Source organism: Hyposmocoma kahamanoa, unplaced genomic scaffold (genome assembly GCF_003589595.1).
Source record: "Hyposmocoma kahamanoa isolate Upper Pololo Valley unplaced genomic scaffold, ASM358959v1 192, whole genome shotgun sequence".
Taxonomy (NCBI): Eukaryota; Metazoa; Arthropoda; class Insecta; order Lepidoptera; family Cosmopterigidae; genus Hyposmocoma; species Hyposmocoma kahamanoa.
In genome coordinates this window covers 7,699,532-7,719,696 of record NW_020653719.1, presented here as the reverse complement: position 1 = coordinate 7,719,696, position 20,165 = coordinate 7,699,532, and the positions used below count along the sequence as shown (strand labels likewise).

The following is a 20,165-nucleotide window of genomic DNA, read 5'->3' as shown; positions in this document are numbered from 1 at the left end:
TAAATAGCTAAAAAGTTAAGTTAAAGTTATTATTCTCTCTCTTATTATGAGTGCTCAAAATTCAGTCTAGGAAAATCTAAGCCCTGCAGTTTGCTTTTTTCGTACATCCTTAGCATTTTGGTTTATCCTTCCTGTGTAATTCATTATTCCAGGAAAAATAATTGACAATTAAAATTTTGAATACATTTTAATTGCATGACTGTACTTAAAATAACAATTAACAAATAAATATGTAATTAAATGTGCAATCCTTTAAAGTTGGAATTCCCATTTTATAAATTAACAGCTAGTTGTTGAATAACAATTAAATATTACTGGCACTAAGTGTATTGTATAATAAACATACCTATGCTAAACACCCATTTTATTTCATCTTGTAACAGCAGAAAAAAATTATGTTTCGATTTCGAAATCAGATTGTCTACTAGCCAAGAGATTAGTTAAATTTAGCCATGTCTGGTTAACAAACTGCGTGGCGCCCTTACTGGTTCAGATGCTTTAAAATAAGATACCTCTCAGCCACCTTCACCAGCATGTAGCAGTTGTTGAGGAACTAGAGTGGCAGTAGTAGATCTATATCCACTCTCACGCAAAATGCGTGCATGCACACGTTAAATTACGAAAACAAGCCTAATTAAATGCCCGTTATTTCGAAATTAATTTCAACATTGGTATATCCTCGTTTCAAAATGGACAAGTAAAGGACATTAGATATAATTCTCTTTTTTTTAAGTTGTTTAGAAGAAGCACTGAAACGGCTAAATTGTAGATAATGATGACCTTTCGTGTCGTTAATAAACATAACTGTGACAAAATATACGTACACTGAAGGCACTTATGGCGGAATTGAAGATGGATTAGTTAATCAATACCATGCTCAACTTTACTCTTAAGATTAAAATTCATCTCTATACATTACGATAAGAAGAATAATGCTAAATATTCTGTACAAATTCGAAATGTGTATGGGACCCAAACCTCATGACTGACTGACTGACACGAATGTTAGTAAAATTCACAAAGATCTGAGGGGCACTGCTACTGCGTCTGTCACCCCGAGACATAAGTCGAAAAGTCCCGTGTGCCTGTAATTTTCAACCAACTTACCTACTTACTTACCTACCCTTCAAAACTGAAAAGCAGTAATGGTTACATTACAGCTTGGCGGCAGAAATAGATAAGGTGGCAGTACTTCCCTGAACGAACTGATTCACAAGAAGCTCTAGTTGCTACTAAAAAAGCAGTTGCAATTGTTTTGATTACGTTTTTTTGCGTCGTTAAATCGAGAACTAATCTTATTCTTAGGTGGTTCGAGGTAATGGTATTTTTGGAAAAACAATGCTCGAGTCGGAAAACATAGTTTCATTTGCAATTGAGAACTCATTTTAAAATTGGATGATGTTATATTGTAACGCGCTGGTGTTCGCAACTCGACGTGTAGGCGGCTATTTTACGTGTACTGGGTGCAGGATCCTACTCGTGCCACTCGAGTGTCTCCAAGAATCTCAGCATCTTCCTGGGTTTACTGAAGAATTTGGGGAGCGACGTCAGTACTCCAAGTTATTTCGCTCTATAGCTGGCCATGCCTGATCATTGTGGTAGGATATGCGCAGCTATTTCCTCCCCTTCCATGCACGCTCTGCATGATGACTGACCGTGATACCTAAATTGAAAAGGTCTTTATTATTATGGACCCAGACCGGTTAGAGCGACATTTACAATGCGAAGCTCTTGCTTTTTGAACTTAATTGTCATAATTTTACACTGCATTTTTTATTTTAGAACAATAGTTTTACTTTCTTGTGTTTGTATCGCTATTTCGCCTGAATTACAAAAAGCAGTACAAAAAAAGGTCAATATTAAAACATTGTCCTTGATTGGCAAGTATTTAGTGTAACATTTGTTACATTGAATATTTAGCCTATCATTCATTCATCTTGCATTATAGTTATTGTTCATTCTTTATTGTTTTGATTATATATGTTTGGTTTGGCTCATAAACCGCTAGATGGCATTGGTTGGATTTTACAACGCGCTAACTAGATATTCACATGTCCATGTGATAAAATGATGCATACCTATTCGTAAAAGTGAAGTACATTTATTGTAGAATATACTCGCTCTTTTTACCAAATCTGGACTTTTGTTGCCAGTCTACGACACTCAGAGGGTCACTTGGTATTGAGGTGTGTAGGGTGTGCGTTAACAAATATGATTTAATACTTAAAAATCCTTAGAGATTGCTTGTCAAATAGCGTGTTTTCCTTAATTTGTACCTTACGTGTTTTTGAATATTTTAAAATTTTAATTATATTTTAATTCATCGAGTTCTTAGGGATATCGACGAACGAATACACTCTGCAATGAGTCAGTACTGGTTGCAAAACAAGATTATCTAAGTTGAAGATATCCACATAGGCGCCTCCACCACTTGTACTGAGGCGTAGCTTGGGATGCGTAGCGAGAGGTACTTTTAAGAATATAAAATGGAATAATCTTCAAAATATACTTTATTGTATTCTTTCACATAGTTTCGGCTTTGGGTTACAAATCCATAATTGTCAAGATGCTCCATTCTTTTCTCTTACTTCATTTTCAAAGCATTCTATTTCACTCAGCCAGTGATTCTACTCATAGAGTAGAGCCTAGACTACAGTACCAACAAAAGTCGTCAAGAGCAAGGAAAAAGTGGTTCAGTCGTTTATGCCGATAAAAGAATTTATATTTCAATTCTTCAGAAATTCCCGTAGATTTTTCTTCGAAAATAAAAAGCTGTTTCATTATAGTCTCCCTTCCAGTAAAATTCCACTCGAGTGCTTAAAATAAAAATTCTCGGAATACGTCATAAATACTCTCAAGAAATTTTATTTTTGTTTCAACGCTGATTTAGACGGTGGAATCTTACTGCGCACAATTAAAATGTTTATAGTCGATGCATATTTAATTACTCTGTATTGCACACAAAAACAAAATACAGAAACAAACAAAAACAACACAAAAGACGGTAATTTAGATACAAGGCGGTTCCTTGTTTACATTTTTCAGACATACGCCAAAATAAAATATGTACGTGAAGCATATTTCATGAATATTATTTTCAGTTGATGTGTTGTGCGTTGCTGTGTTTTGTTTTCGTATAAATAGATTTTGCGCTTTTGTGTTCATAATATTACTTTATCATGAGCCATCGCAAGGTTTTACTTGCGGCAGTTTAATAATGCTATAAGTCCGAACTTATCACACTTATTTTTGCTATTAAACATTGTAATATAAAAACCTATTAGGTATTGAATGTATCACATTAATACATTAACGAATACTAATACTATCAAATACCTGCCTTTATACAATAACGCAGCATTGCAGAATACTACCTTTGATCTAAACTTAAAGCGACGAGCAGAGCAAGTGAAACTTCATCGTGAATAAAGCACCCATCTCCTTGCTCTGCTTGTCGCTGTATGCTTAGTTCATAATCTCAGTACTAAAAAAACCGACCTCAAAAGTTCATGGAATTACATTTGTTTGCCAAGTTTTGTTGAAGTCGGTTACCGGAAAGTGCGCAAAAACGGATACTTCCCTAGGTTGCCACCCTGAGACGTAGAATATTTTCTTCAATAATTTCAAATTTGACCACTACTGAGGTACCTACCCTCTTTCCAAAAAAAAAAACATGCAGACTAATTGAGAACCTCCTCCTTTTTTAAGTCGGTTAAAAATTGTAGTATCCTGCAATACTGCGTTATTGTATAAAGACAGCCAAATGTGGCACTTCGTGGAACGTTTTTTTTATAACCACACTCGGTGTCTAACTAGGGAACTCCCACGCCGTACATTCCTCAGAACTTCCTCTGCAGAACCAATATAATAAAGTTAGTTTCACAAACTGTTCCTATCAGGACTCCGTCATCTAACGCCCACCGTGTTAATCTCTGGAGCACCGAAAGAAGGATGGCGACGTCCCGTGTATTTTGTGACCCATTGTTTTTGACGACGTGCATTGAGGAGACCTGTCAATACTTGTGATTCATTATAAAAGCATCAAAAAAGCTAATTGAGTACAGCCTGTAGAAGCTGGGGTTATAAACTTGAAACAGGCTATGTTTATAACATTGTCCTGTATTTCGCTTCAGATGTTTGTTCTTAGTGGCAGAAAAAGTTTTCAGTTTGTTCCCAAAAATAATAAAGAACTTACCGAATATTCCCAAATCTGCCACATTTAATATAGCTTACCATGTTCTGCAGCAATGAAAATGAGTAAAACTTAAATCTGCCCAAATGGCAGAAATTTGCCACAAATGGTCACACTGTTCTCAATATCAATGTGACATTGACATTGGCAAGAGGTCTCTTGTCAAAACGTTCCTTTGCAAGTTTCATTATCTCTCATTTAATTGATTATTTCATTAGGTATTTTATAGCTTTAATGTTTTATGTGTGTACTATAAAGTAACCAATACTTCAGGTAGGTAAACGTTCAATTATGCTTAAAATGAAACGTACGTACAAGAACGTCACCTAGTCTATGATCGAACTAAACCAATTGCGTTGTGTTCTTGCATCTATTCTAAAATACAATGTTTTACAATTTTTTTTTTTCCCGACTTCTAAAAATATACAAAAACGTATTTATTTCGTTTTTTTAAGATGTTTTTACATAAGGTTGGGACTTCCTAGTAGGTATCATCCACCGTGTCAGGAAGTCCCGCTCTTCCGTTATCTTTTTATGAAACGAACTATTAATTTCATTGACTTACAATTATATGGACGTCGGGTCCGCGCTAAAAAGTGTCCGCACTTGTAAGGCGCTAAAATCGTATACAGAGCGCCAAACTCCGCTTTAGTCTTCATTTGTTCGACTGACAGCGATGCTGTCATTTAAGTTTAAATTTAAGTTTAGTTTACATTTATAATTACAACATTTTTGCATTAGATTCGTAAAGCTTAGCACATCGCATCATCTTTGTTAACTAGTATAATTAGTATAATTAATTTAGCTTTTGTAAATAGAAATTAATCATTGACTTACAAATAAATGGACGACGGGTCTAATACAAAAACCACGAAAAAAATGTCCCAAGTCAACCTATTCGAAATTTAAATTGTAATGTCATCGCAGTATCGCGCTGTCAGTAGAACAAATGAAGACTAAAGCGCAGTGTCGCGCTCTGTATACGATCTTAGCGCCTTACAAGTGCGGACACTTTTTAGCGCGGACCCGACGTCCATATAATTGTAAGTCAATGGTCAATAGCCAATTTGTCAACGCTTTTTTACAATTATACAAGTTTCAATGGTAAATGTTTCTTTTTATGTTAGCAATGTTATATAAATAAATAAATAAATTTGCCGATTTCACTAAAAAAAGCCTTTTGGCGAATACAGATTTAAAAATTGGTTGAGGTACTAAATTGGTTTTCCGTCTACGAGACATAAGCAGAGGATTATACTGAAAGGGCTTGTGTAGCTTTAGTATTGCAAAAAGGATGTACAGTTTCCTCATTGAGAGGTGACCACTAAATTGGTAAAGTTAGAGTATTTGTAACTAGGCATAAACTAAAACGCTAAATTATTCCAGCAAAGTCCTTTCACCATCCTTCTTTTATGAGGTGCAAGATTTAACCCCTTTATAAATCCGCCCCATTATGTCCGCTGTACGTCAGGTTTAAACTAAAACGAACCTTTGAGGATTATATATACATTCACACACAACACGTTATTAAAGTCTCATACACACTACAATTAATGTCACGAACGCTGCACACACTATTAAGATTTTAAATGCTTTAATTTTAAACTTGTATTGTCCAGTCATTACCATACGCTAGTATGAAGAAATGGAAATAATTTAAAATAGCCGTTTTTCTTTTGTTAAAATGTTAAGTTTGATAGATATAATTTGGAAATAGAATACAAGCAAAAGCCAATTATTGAAATGATTAAATTACTTTTAATAGTTTCTTAAAGATACGTAAGTTAATTGTATTCTGTGAATTTCTGTGAATATAGTTACTAGGATGGATAAGGAAAATCAAACTTGTACTAAACGTGTTGTGTTGTCTATAATCTGTTCAGAAAGAATTTTACCGTAAAACGGATCATGTGCTTAGCTGTGTTCTTCAACCATAACTTTAAATTAACAAGCGTGATTCCATTTGCAACAAAATGAAGCTGTTATTATCATTATAATGTAGCTAATTTGCAGCAATGCCGCATTCTGCACTCGAATGCAATTTGTAATTGAAATGCTTGTATCACGTTCGTTGCCGGCGTTGTTAATATTGGTATTATCTTTTAAAATTCTATTATATGTAGATCTTCATTAAAACCAACTGAAACAAACGAGAGAGAAGAATTACTGGTAATAAATTTACTGGTATAAAATAAATTTGATAAAATTTATATATAGGAAATAAAACTATTTTTCCGGATTTAAATCGCGTATATTTGTTTTTTCAAACAAACCGACGTTTCGGGCCCTTTGCAGGTCCCATGGTCACGGTTGACTGAGGTGATACAGTCTTTAACCAGTTATGTCTAACATTGATGCAAACCACCCTATTTTTTCGTCGAAACGTCGGTTTTTTTGAAAAAACAAATATACGCGATTTCAATCCGGAAAAATAGTTTCATTTCCTATGTGTAACAATCGCGAAAACCTAAAATTTATATAGATTGATAGCTACATAATTTTAATTAACGGGCAGATTAGTCCCTGAAATGGGACTTGCGTCTATTTACCGAATGTATTAAAAGACGTAAGTTGAGCGAAATAGGGGCTCCAGTCTATTAACACATCTGTGTGTTTCGCAAAGCCAGCTACAAAAACTGTAGATCAGGATCATGGTCATGGTCATGATAGGATCGTGATCTCCAAATCTGAGCTTTTGAGAGAGATCAAAAAGTTCTGTATAAATGACACGTCACAGCGGCAACCCGCCTTAACTTTGGGTAGTTAGCAAGTAACGAGCCAAAAGTTTGAAGAACATAGAAGTGTCTGACAACAGTACTGGAAATCTATCTTGTTGCAGCGGGGAGTCAAACAGGAAAATATTACCTCCTCAAAACTTTTCACTGCTACATGGGAACGAATTTTCAAAATTCTGGGCTAAAGGCTAGGCATCAACTTAAACGACGAGTACATCACTTAACTTTAGTTTGCTGACGACTTAGTGATCATGGCTGAGATCTTAGAGGACCTCAGGGAGGATAAAAAGGCTCAAATTCACAGTATAATGACGAGATTTACGTTCGAAGGTTCGCTGCGAGATCTAATGAAAGATCAGGATATAGGCAAAAGAACAATTGTTACCGACAAAACTCAAATAATTGCTATACTTAAGTGACACTGGGAGGGGGTACATTTTTTGTGAAAGATATGGCCGATGGACATGGATGGAAAGACGCTGCGTGAGCAGACCACTGTCAAAATAGACTCGTGTCCTGGTAAAAATTGCTTGAATCCACTGGATGTGAGCAATGCATGATCGGTCGTTGTAGCCATCTTTTGGAAAGACCTACGCCCAGCAATTAACGTCTTTCGGTTGGAACGATGAGGATGATTTAAAATTACCAGCGTTCTAAAACCGTCGATTACACTTTAACGTTTCGCTCAATACAAAAAATACATATCGGTCATTTGGTGCTACACTGACGCAATTGTACTTGTAATGATACAGCAAGTGGATTTGAATTGAATTTTTAATTTTATTTCAAATTTATGTTAATAAAACTTAGTGTGTTTTTACAGTACATATAAATTTAAAATTTCTACCGATTTTTATCCAAACGTAAATAAACACTTGTTACAGATGTTTTGACATACTGAAATAAATTTTGCCAAAATTTACAATTACGCCAATGCAGCATCAAATGAGCGATATGTTTCCGTGATAAATTCTGATAAAACCTGCCTTCATTGTTACGAGTAATATTAAAAAAAAATATTACCTCGAACCGGTTACTGTACTAAAAATTATATTATTTACATTTTATATTCCCTTGTTTACCTTGATAAAGTTATTGGCCTCAGTTAAAATTGATTTGATAAAACACTCTTATAACGCCAATAGCATAATTGTATTATGGTATTAGATTTATTGCAATTTAATACGCTATTGTGTAAAGAAGTAAAGAAAGCTTTTGATTATGATTTAACAAACACTCACATATTGTGACTGATACGGTACGGGGCTTAGATTTTTCACATACTAAAATGGCCCAGAATTTAGTGCGTGTAGACGTTTTAGGTTTCTTTCGATAGTAATGATGTTCTTAATATCGAAAATGCGTTACTAGGCTTGGCATGTAAGATCTTCCCCTATGCCTGTGAATATCACAGGCATAGGGGAAGATCCCTCTGGAAGAGCACTCCCAGCCTTCAATGGGTCCTCCCCAATTACCATATTTATCATTTATAAAAATATAGTTGTGTTTAGGTTTTGAATTGGTTCTCATACCTCTCTATTTATTATTGTCTATTAGCTCGCAACGTACTATTAGCAAAGTCGATGTGTTACCACCTTAAAGGCCCTTTTTACCTGCATGCAACAGTAATCAGTGGCGGCTACCATTAGCTTGCTTGTTATTGTCAATCAATGACGTTTAACAGCTAGATCATATTTTTATTATAAGCAGAAGGATTTTGCAAAAAGGAGGGTCATTAAGACAAGGGACGAGGCTAGCTTCAATCTGCTTTTAATGAAACTGCTTTGGGATTAAGGCTTGAACTTCTGATAATGTTGGTGGCTGGTGTATAAAACAAGAAAAGTATGATGCGTACGATCCGATTCCAATTTAAATTAAGAACATTTAAATTAATTGTTACAATGTCAGTTGTTGTAATATTATCTGAATTATTATGAACATGCGACAAAAACATTATAGCGATAAAACTACGCTTGTAACAACGTTTTGAAGGTTCAGCGAGGCAAATGATTGTTTGTGTTCAAATTAGGTTAATTGTCTACAACAGATAACAATAGCCTCAGTCATTAAGCCGAGAGGCTCGAAAATGGAAGAGATACTATTGTCAACACGGAAAATGTTACTCTATGTAAGGTGTATGTTTTATGTTCCAATTAGGTGATAACGAACGCAACTATGCCAAATGTGGAAATGTGGAATTTGGTAGGGCAAAATGTATATTTGTCTGCATAGTGGGAAGGTTATGACACTTAGGCAACCAGAAGTTGTTGAAGCAATTGAAAGGGCAAAAACAAATTACTTATTCCATATTTTCTTGAACGTTAATAAATATTGAAGTAAGGACGTAACAACCATTTTGTGCGTCACCGAACTACTTTAACGCAAATGCTTGAATGTCCTTACTGGATGTTTTCTTACAACGAGCGTTTCCTTTAAGGCTGCTAACGGACGGGCTGCATGTCTGCAGTTAATGCATGCAGTCGTGATCAATTACATGCAGTCAAGATTTCAAATATACGCGTGGGCTGCAGTCATTGGGAGCTGTAGTCCGAGAATCAAAAGCAGCAATTCATTACAGACATTCTTAAGAGGATATGATTTTTTGGTGTATGAATCGACTTAATTTTTTGTCAATAACTGCAAAACTACCTATTACTTGAGGGTTTATTCGACTTAATGATAAATCAAAAAACACGCTTAATGAAACTTTTCTTAATGTATTTACTTCATATTTTTCAATTTTTTTTTATAATGGCGCCTTTGTTTACATTTTTGATCGCAAATTCCACCACAGAGTATAATCGTCGGGGATTAACGACCAGAGTTTGTTGACAAATTAAAATGGAGGATTCCGATAGTGATAAATTATTATTTCTTTCCTTTTATGTTTATTTCCTTATAAAAAATAAAGCCAGCATTTAGAATCATTAATATTCTTAATACAGCGGCAAGCTACAAGTATCAGGTGCTTCCATTTCGATATCGACAAATACACTGAGTTCCTAAGCTAGGCGCGCGGCGATAACTGCTTTCAGTCAGTGTCGACTTCATGCAGTCTTTCCATTGCATACATTTGTATATGTCGATGTCTCTCAAGCAGTCTGTCTGGTTGTAACCATAGCATAATGAACTTAATGTTAATTGAGCAACGTACAAACGAGTCAAAAAACAGGTCGCCTCTTTAAGAGAATTCTGGCGTAGTCTCGAGAATACGAGTTTGTACGTTAGACAATTGATATAAAACTCATACAAAAATTTGCTTCCATTCCCTTCCGCGGTAATTTAAATTGAGCCTAAGTGTTTAGTAATCAGGTCAATTAATACACCTGACCTATCTTAACGTGGAAAATTTAGTAAAATAATACATACGTACTTATTTTATATTTATTAATTATTATAGGGGGGTGTAATCCTAAAAGAATGACATTTGTGAATCGAGTTCGTAGGTTTTCGTGATTGCTACGTATTCCGTTAGCAAGCACCATAGGACCTGTCCTGAACCCGAATCTGTGGCGTGCTTAAAGAAACAAATATACGCGATTTAGATAAAAAAAATAGTTTCATTTCCAAGATATTTGCTAAGTTGTGAGATAAAATAAATGGGCAATAATCCATACAATTTCCGCTTTAACCTACCTGTCTTTCCAGTCTGGTAGATTTGCTATTATGATATACTTACGTTATTAGATAAGGAAATTTTGCGTTGTTTATCCAGGGACCCGACTAAATAGCCAGTCCAAGAAATTGTAAGAAGCAAGTACGAATGAATGTGCGAAAATGAGACAAAAATTCAAGTGCACGTAATTGATAATACAATTTTATCTATACTTCGTTTAGCGTTATCTGGTAATATGTTATGAGTTTTTGCTACAATAGTAGTCATGACAGGCGAGATAAGGACATCTTTGCTGGTATCAGTCGTTCGCGGATTACACGGCCCGATGGACTGCTTCAGTGTGAAGATTTTGAGAAGTGCTCCAGCATGTTTACGTATGGAGAGCAGGCGCCTCAGACGTGTGCCATCGATGGCTTCCAAGATAATGGATGGATGCAGTGTGCGGTGAACCAGCAATGGCCGATGTCAAAAAACACGTGTTTTGTTTATCCCCCAGTGCAGTGTTACAACTATCCTAATGTGCCTCTGCCTCAACCACAGTACTATCCCATGCAAGAACGTCGTACAGATTACGTACAACATCCTATTTATCCAAATCTGCCTTGTCAGCAGACTCGACAGTGGGACTATGATAGCATGTGCTATAATGTTGACGGACAGCCGTGTCAATTCACAAGTGTCGTTGACTTGGAGGATTTCATGTAAGTTTTCTGTTTCAATTTCAAATCAAATTGGGACGCGTTTGTTTCTGAAATCCAATAATACATTCGCTGCTTTTCTTCGAATTTGCTTTCTGATTGATTTGTTTACTGTGAACTGTAGAAGCTTTAATGGTTTACATAATATTGTTTAATTGCTGGGAAAGTACTTAGTTGCAATTAACCTACTATTAGTTCAACTACAGATATCGCACGTTAAAGACTTAATGGTAACTTCTAAGTCACGTTGTGACAACGTGACTTTACCATGAAATAATTTAAAATTATGAATCCCAAAAAGATTTTAAAATATTTCTGTGACAAAAATAGCTTCCAAAACGTTTTAAATATGTATGTTGCAGCAACTGATATCTATGTACAAATTTCTTAACGCACAATAACCTTGTTTAAATCTTATCAATGCAACATGTGTATCGATAAAGTAATTTGAGTCTTATTGCCTGAATGTGCAAGGTTTATTATTGTAATATTGACGACTTTGAGCACTTTGTTGTCTATAAGTAATATCTTCGATTGTCCTTCTGGGCACCGGCTTTTTTACAAGACTTGGTAAGACCTCTTTCGATTATCTAAGGCATATGTGTATATGCCCGTTACATTTTTAACTTATTTATGTGACCAGTAACACTGTCTGGAACTTGTCCAAAGAGAGTTCATCACCTGATCGAAGCACGTGAGTTCGGACAAAACTGTAAGAAAATTTATGTTATACATTCACTTGCTCAGTTGATTTTTAAAGTTTGTTACAGAAGGCTTAAAAGTGGTTATTAACACTCAAAACAAGCGATTATGTCTATTGTTCAGTACTTCAGAATACCGTTTAAGCCGTGTGAAAAAGAAAGTGAATTCGCAATTAGTTAACAAGAATTTTGCTTCATTCCGTGAAACAGGCCGTTTGAATTAAGTCTAAAGCCATATTTACAAATAATAGAAATGTAAAAATATCTAAAAAAAATACTATTATGAAAACAAAAGACAAAAGAGGCGTGTGATCCATCAAGCAAAACTGAGTACAAGTCTCCAATTGCCCGCGAAGCGATGTCGTGATAACCTTAATTCTGCGACTATTTAACCTTCACACGTACCATGTAAGTATAATCGCTTGAATTCATTGCGATTAACGATGCATAGGGTAACTTAAGAAAAACTGCACAGGAGTGCACCATTTGTGCCGTTAGGAACTTACATACTGTTCGAAATGTACTGTAACACATTACACATACTCCCCGAAGCGGTGTGTCTTCAACTGGATTAATAGTTTATTGATCGAATTTTGATGGTTTTTTAAGCAAATATTTAGTAAATTGAGGAAAAAATATTTTTATTCTCGACCATTCTTTTTTTTTAATATTACTTAGTAATTGATAGTTTGTGAATGCCAATATCTCCTGAGAACATCCTGATTGCTCAAAATATGATTTATTTATTTCGAAAATACTGCTTTATATAAAAGTTAATAGTTTGAGCCGGAAGATGGAATGTTTTGTGTAGATGATACTTTTTGAAACGCTGGAAATTAAGTGTAATACGAATTTAAGGTGATGGACGGGTGCTATTATAGGCCAGCACTCAAGCCACGGATGGCACAACGAGGTCTTTAAGGCAGAACTGCCGGCAGGGATTTTTCTTGGGAGATTTGTAAAATAAACCCGAGCTGTCACAAGCTTTGCCAGTTTGAAAATAAAACGTTAGTTTTGACCTTTTTTTTATTAAAAACATAAGTTCGCAATTGATCTCCAACTCATTTGATGGAAAGTGAAAAAAAAATGACGATGAAGACGAGGATTGTGCATGAACACCTAAATAATGCCTATTCACTCTCGCCTTGAAAAGATCTGCAAACAGGGAATTCCACTCCAAATCCGTTCGCCGTACAAACGTGGACACGCTTTCTTCCAAATCCTTGAAATATCCACAACATAGGGGTGAAACCCGAGTCTACGTCTAGTTCCCCGATGATGGAAAGGCTGAACTCAATCGTACAATTAATTCCCTTGCACATTCTCCATGATATATCCTATACAATACCGCCTTACCCTCTCCACACGGGCAACTCATCATATTCAGCAATGAAGAAAAAATGTAACAAATCCTATTACAAACAGAAGTGTAATTTTCACATCTGATCAACAATTTCCTTTTCTGTTACAAAAAGTAATATTATCTCTTTCCGGGTCTCCAAAACAACTACATTAATTAAAATATTTTTTATCAAGTGTACCCAATAAATAATTCTACTAACATGATAAAAGGCACACAATATGCAGTAAACATTGAAGTAAATGAATTGATGAAAAGTCACTTTTTCACTTCCCATACACAATTGTCAGAAATTTCATTCTACTGTACCGCTTACCGCGATTTCACGATATTTATCCGTTCAGATGCTGAAGCGTTCGCTCCTCCGACATTGACCTAAATTCGCTTGTGACGTTTGTTATCATCTGCTAATAGCGGCAAGATCTGTACGTACTTGGTAATTTTAATATTTTTTGAAACAAGCTACAGGGTCAACAGCACGACCAGCTTGACACTTGAGATTTAAATTTAAAACTCATGACGTAAGAATAGTCCAATCACATTGTCAAGCGTGATGTGCTTGTTTAAAACGCCTCGATTCTAGATTAGATTTCAAGTCATCTGACCTTGAATAGATATCTTTTTTTACATTTAATCAAATTTAATGTTTATAAAACCAAAATTTGGAATGATTTTATCAGCGTGTATATGTATTATATATTTTCAGCTCTTACATAGAGCCTTAACTATTTAATCGATTTCGGCTTTAGTTTGATGTAAAAACTACTCCTCCATTGTGCGTCTATTATAGGTTTTTTTTAGAAAAATCTAATATGGCATCGATAAACGTGAGTAAGACTAACATAACAGAATATTCATGGAATGTAGTGGTTTAGTAGCGTTCGTCCAAGGTAGTACTACCAATTTCTGCCGCCAAGCAGTAATGTCAGCATTATTGTGTTCCGATTTTGAAGGGTGTAAGGGTGCTAGTGAAATTACAGACACATGAAACTTGTTAACTTATGTCACAGGGCGACGGGCGCAGTGGCAGTGCCCCTCAGATCTTTGTGATTTTAACTCTGAGTGGCACTGCAACTGTTATGGACAGGCGTGTAACTTACCGCCAGGCACACGACTTGTTCATCCCGTTGCTGGATATTATAAAAAAATGGAAAAGGAAAAGATCTTTTCGACTCTATTGTCTTTTTCAAAATAAAAAAAAAACAAAGGAAACAACAACTAATAAAGATTCATCTAATTGTTTCTGAAACATTACAAAAACGTTAGTCTAAATTAAGTTTAAGGTTATCGATAGTTCTAGGTTTTCGAAATTTTTTTCGCATCTAAATCGTGTTTGTAATATGTGTAACGAATTACATATATTGATGCTTTTGGTTACCTATTTTTTACAAAAATTCTTTCATTACGTCCATTTGAGTATTTGCTTATAGCACTTTCATTGCATATGTATATTCTTCATTTTCAAATATAGGTATGCTCCCGGACACATAATTCAAGTATCTTGCATTTCAAGTGAATGCCTTCAAAAAGTATTATGCAGTGTTTTATCTGGTATACCGAACGTCGTTCACATAAGTCCTTGTTAAAAAAATTTAATTTGTGTAACCGAGGAAAACGTTCTTCGATGAAAACAATATTTTGTACAAATACAACGTGGCTGGAATTATGTGTCCGGGAATATATTATGTTCAATCGTTGAACTTCGTCCGAAAAACGTCATGAATCATCCCACATCAAGAGAAAGCTCTATTTGTTAACATTACATCACATTTTCCGACACCTATTCTCGACCATGTGTACACAACCTTCGAGAATTGCGTTAACATAATTTATAAAATCTGGTACCTGTCTTGTAACACTTTCTCTTCTGCAATGAATTTTGTTTTAATTATTTCATTTTATACTTCGATCCGTATTAATATAATATCCAGACCAAATATTGGATCGATGAGAAGTTGAGCCAACTGTCTTTATTCATAAATATGTTTATTATTATATTTAAATGCACATCAATAAGCTATGGTAGTCTGGTGGAGGAACGGTTGTTCTCCTTTGAGACTTTGGCCTAAGCTCTGTGGAAGGTGCTGCTTGTGCTGGTGGCGTTCTGGTGGATTGTAATAGTATAGCCTGCATAGCAGTAATAGCCTCCGCAGCCCCCGCAGCCTCCTTGTTACATTTTACTTAGTAAGTTTAGCAATTCAAACGTTGAAAGTCCAGTGGTATTTACTCGGTTTTAACAAATATAGTATAATCTGTACACTGTAAATGTAAACTGTATAAATATAACTAGCAAATGATTCAAAAAGATAAATAGTGGTACGTTCGCTACCGCAGTCGCGCAGGGAGTGACGATGGAAGGAACAAAATCAGAATGCGAGGTAAAAATGGAACAATTTTAAATTTTAAATTTAAATATGAGTAGAAGTAAAAACGATACGATACGAATGGAGAGAGGCGATACAAAAAGGTGGGATGACGGTATAAGGAGGTCACACCGTCACAGCTCTGTCCTTAGAAGAAACCCTAGTCCAGCAGCTTAATGGATTGTCTATCCTGCCGTCCTTATCATAAACAACGTAATATCTTTATTATTATTTTTGAATGCACATCAATAAGCTATGGTAGCCCGGTGGAGGAACGGTTGCTCAACTTTGAGACTTTGGCCTAAGCTCTGTCCTTAGAAGCAACCCTAGTTTAGCAGCTTAGTGGATTGTCTATTACAGCACATCAATGGTATTGTAGTTGACCATTATTGACGTAGTGATGATTAAGGCATATTTTATATTTGGATGCTATTTTCATGTATAAAAAAAATTTCATTTTCATTAAGTCGTATCATTTCAATTAATATTGTATACAAAAAATTGAATGTGGGTGACTTTTGCGCCGATAGCCTCAACTTATGTGTCTATAAAATATGTAGCACATGCAAATTATCATTACCTGTTATAATTGCATGTTATTTCACATATTTGTTCACTCGCCACAAGCTACACAGCTGTAGAATAATTAGGTAATAAAATTTCCTTTTTTTACGGTACCAACACAAAAAAGTATTCTAAGAAGTAATTTAAGGAGTGTCAATTATCATGTCGCATAACATTTTCGAGAATTGTTATAATGCTGTCTTATAAATTCTTTACGCCGCATAAAATTGATTCTCTAAAACACTACGACCCGTATTATTAAATATGATATTAAAGATTTACTCAAAGGCGCATTGGTCTACTTGAGATAGATATGAATAGTATAGAGACACAAGATGATGATAATTCTTCTTCTTCTTCCTCCTGTTTTTATCCCGCGCTAGGTGGCGTCGGCACAACATCGCACCCCTCATGGAAGAATGCCATAAGTATATTTACGTCAAAAACGTTTATTGCTTCACTACATACAGAATAATATAACCCACATCCTCTCCAATTCTTGTAATTCTATCAATTAATATTGTAGATAGAGTTACGTGTATTTTTCTTCCACTCTCCCTTATCAGCCATCATTTCCATACTCACACCTTTCTTATCCATGTCATCTTTCACGCAATCCATCCATCTCTTCTTTGGCCTTCCTTTCCCCTTATACCTCTTCACATTCATACCTAAACGCCCTTCTCGTCACGTGATGATGATTGTAATCTATTAATATTCAAGTGCTAGAGATTCTGGACGAGATCTGAGAGGCATATCGCTGATATTTGTGTATTACTCCTTTATAAAATAAATGAATTCAGTTGACTCTGACGATCGCGATGTATGGTAATATATTTTCAAAACTTTTCATCTTTGAGAATAAAACACAAAGTCGTAGTCTTTATTTATTTATACAAGAACACAATACAGACCAAAAGCCCGTTACTTATCTACACAAAATATAAATTTACATGTGCAGTTCAGACAGTAGCCCACAGACAATTTATAAATTGTTACACCGTCTAGTGAAGTTGTTGACATCAAGTGACATAATCAGCTATATAGACGAACACGAACCCACCGGCTGTCAGTCAACCGGCCAAGCTATTCATGACTAGCCGGCGTCAATTCAACGGGCTTGCTGTATTTCCTTCCACATGAAATACGCATTGGATCGTGCCAGAAACCATTTTTCATTTCTGGACAATCAGTTTGACGGCACCGTAATTATATACTAAGAGAAGTACGAACTTTTTTTCTTGATTTATCATTACATTTCTTATTTTCTCAAGCATATGGACCACTACATAATTTCCAGTAATTCCATGCTTCGTTTGAAAATTACATTTAGTTGCTTATGAAATATTAATTTCCTGTTTCTCGGCGTTGTTTCCAGCAGTTTGACCATTTTCCTCAATCCGTTGCAGTTGGTAACATATCTGTCCTTATCGGCTAGCGCCCAAATTTTAACACCCGTTTATTTTTCACTCAGTTATTCTTGCCAGTTCACCTAATTTGATAAGATTTTAAGAATATGTTTATTATTCGAATATCAGAACGTACACACGCCACCAGATCAAGCTACACATTGACGTATCTTGTTCCGTTGCACTGGAGGCGATTTTCGAACAAAAATGTGTAGTCTGATGTGCCGTTGTCCGTACATTTCGAAACTTAGTTGTCATGATAGTTCGACGTTGGTAAAAATATACGAGATTTATATACAAAAAAATAGTTTCATTTCCAAACACATACATTGTTCGACATCTGTTTCATGTGTCATCGACAGCGAAAGAGGATAGACAGATAATGTCTGTCCTAAAAGCTATTAACTGCCGTTTGCCAGTCAATCCGTTACCACGGAGCTGTAATCGACAAAAAGAAATACCGAGGCGAGAGACTTGTAACTAATGACAACTACCTACTCACTGCATTTATTCGCACGGAATCGGCTTGTGCCGGTCGAAAAATCTTTGCGGCCAAGCAATAAGAAAAAGACGTTGCGCGTTTTGCTTCCCCTTGGATCACCGACGCAAAGTCTGAGTCAAACAATCTCCATATTCCATAGGTAACATTTTTACACTTCAAAACGTCATTTTTTTAAGCTACTGCTCGTTCACTACGCTGACCTCCCTGAGAAAAACGAGCAAGAAACTCTAGGGATTGCTCTTTTCAAATAAATTTAAATGCTATGGAATACACTTTGAATCATAATTGTGTGGAATCAAGACTCATGTTGTCTTTCCATGTATCTTTATCTAACACATACTCTTCAATTTTGTAATAACTTTTCAATTAAAATACTTTTAATGTAAGTTTTAAACTTAGTAAATGATAATCTTAATATATACTCTGGAGTCTTATTGTAAAAACGTATACAGTTCCCCATAAAAGAATCGTTTACCTTAGTTAAACGAAATCGTGGTACCACGAGTTTCGACTTAGAACGCGAAACGACAACGTCTTTTATATTTTTCTGACCGGCTTAATGCGTTTACGTGTCGATAAGTGTGGTGACTCCCTAATAGTTCAGTTTGATAAAGTAATTGTGGATTTCCTTTGATTCCAAAGATAATTAAAAATACTTTTGTGTGTTTTTAAACATTTTATTGTTATAATAATAATAACGCACAACTCATAGCCTCCGCAATACGGAAACACTGTATCGCGGGTGCCATGTACACATACATCGATAACCACAAATTACACCCAAACTTATGAGAGAAATAAATGTAGACCATACAAATCTTTATCCCTGCCCGGATATCGAACCAGGGTGTCTGCGTAGCATTCTAGTTTGGTAACCGCTCGGCCACGGAGGCAGTTATATTATTTCATTTGTATTATCTATATTATTATTAATTATATTAATTATTTGTAATTTGTATCTTGTGGATTGTGAAGGATTTTAAAGTTTTAACTGTCTTGTATTTCAATGAATTCTGTTTTAAACTCGATTTACATTGCTACGGAACAGAATGGACGCCAATTTTTGTACCCAAATTGTACATAGCATAAGAAACTTTATGTCAGTTGTGTAATGTGAATCGGGAGATCTGTCACACAGTTTAACACCTAGTAATAGACTCCAGTCTCTTACCAAGGTTTTTTTAGTAAAAATTTAAAAGTCAGCTATTTGTAAGTTTAGTCATGTAATAAATTGACCTGGACAAGAGGCAATAAAGATTATTATTATAATTAATGTACAAACTACATGCGATACGGTTGCTCCGGGAGAGGCGCGACTTGTTTTTTTGGATCATATCTAGTTTGTACGTTACACAATTGAGATAAAGTTCATTATGCTATCGCTACAAAAATTCGCTTCGAGTCCATTCCGGAACAATGTAAATTGAGCCTTGTTCTGAATTCGATATTGTGAAAACTACACGTCCAATTAATCGTTGTATTATATTTCTTTACGTTGTATCAAAATAGGTTGTTGTTTCTTGTTTTGTAACCAGAGTAATTTTGTATATAAAACGATGTAAGCGTCTATGCTAAGCTTGAAGATTTTCCAAGAAACCGTGACAAACTATTTACCATCGTGCATGTACTTGAAAAAAATTCATTGTACTGTGAACGTTAATTATTTCACTTCACTCAAGGCCACTTTGCAAGTTCACTGTCCTGTGGTTATGAAGTATTACTCGTAGTTACCAAGGCCTCAATTGAATTTGATTGAGCTACTTCAGACATTGAAATTACTGGAAATATGTTGTGACCTAGCCTTAAAGAAATAAGGATGCAGAAGGCTCGATCACAAGATTTACTGTAAGAGATGATAAAAAAGGAAAAGAAATGGTGTAACAAATAAAACAATTTCGCGCACTATTACGGTACGTGGTTAGAGCGGCAACATAGCGAAAATTCTAACGCGAATCTGTTATCTATGATTCTATTAATAGAATCCTAATAATTATACATGTCTATTAGGTATTTATAACGATATTT

General features: G+C 35.3%; 1 protein-coding gene across 4 annotated transcripts in view; it reads left to right on the top strand.

Moving 5' to 3' along the window:
• LOC113226628 (hypoxia-inducible factor 1-alpha) overlaps positions 1-20,165 on the top strand; it is a 128,210-nt gene that overhangs the window by 1,439 nt on the left and 106,606 nt on the right. For 2 of the 4 annotated variants that reach the window (XM_026459335.1, XM_026459333.1), the window contains exon 1: positions 10,875-11,244. The exons of 1 other annotated variant lie outside the window; for it this stretch is intronic. In XM_026459335.1, coding sequence (XP_026315120.1) covers positions 10,910-11,244 — 335 coding nt within the window. In that variant the 5' untranslated portion in view covers positions 10,875-10,909. Of the gene's footprint in view, positions 1-10,873; positions 11,245-20,165 lie in introns of those variants that run through there. One more of the 4 variants, XM_026459337.1, reaches the window with a different exon arrangement.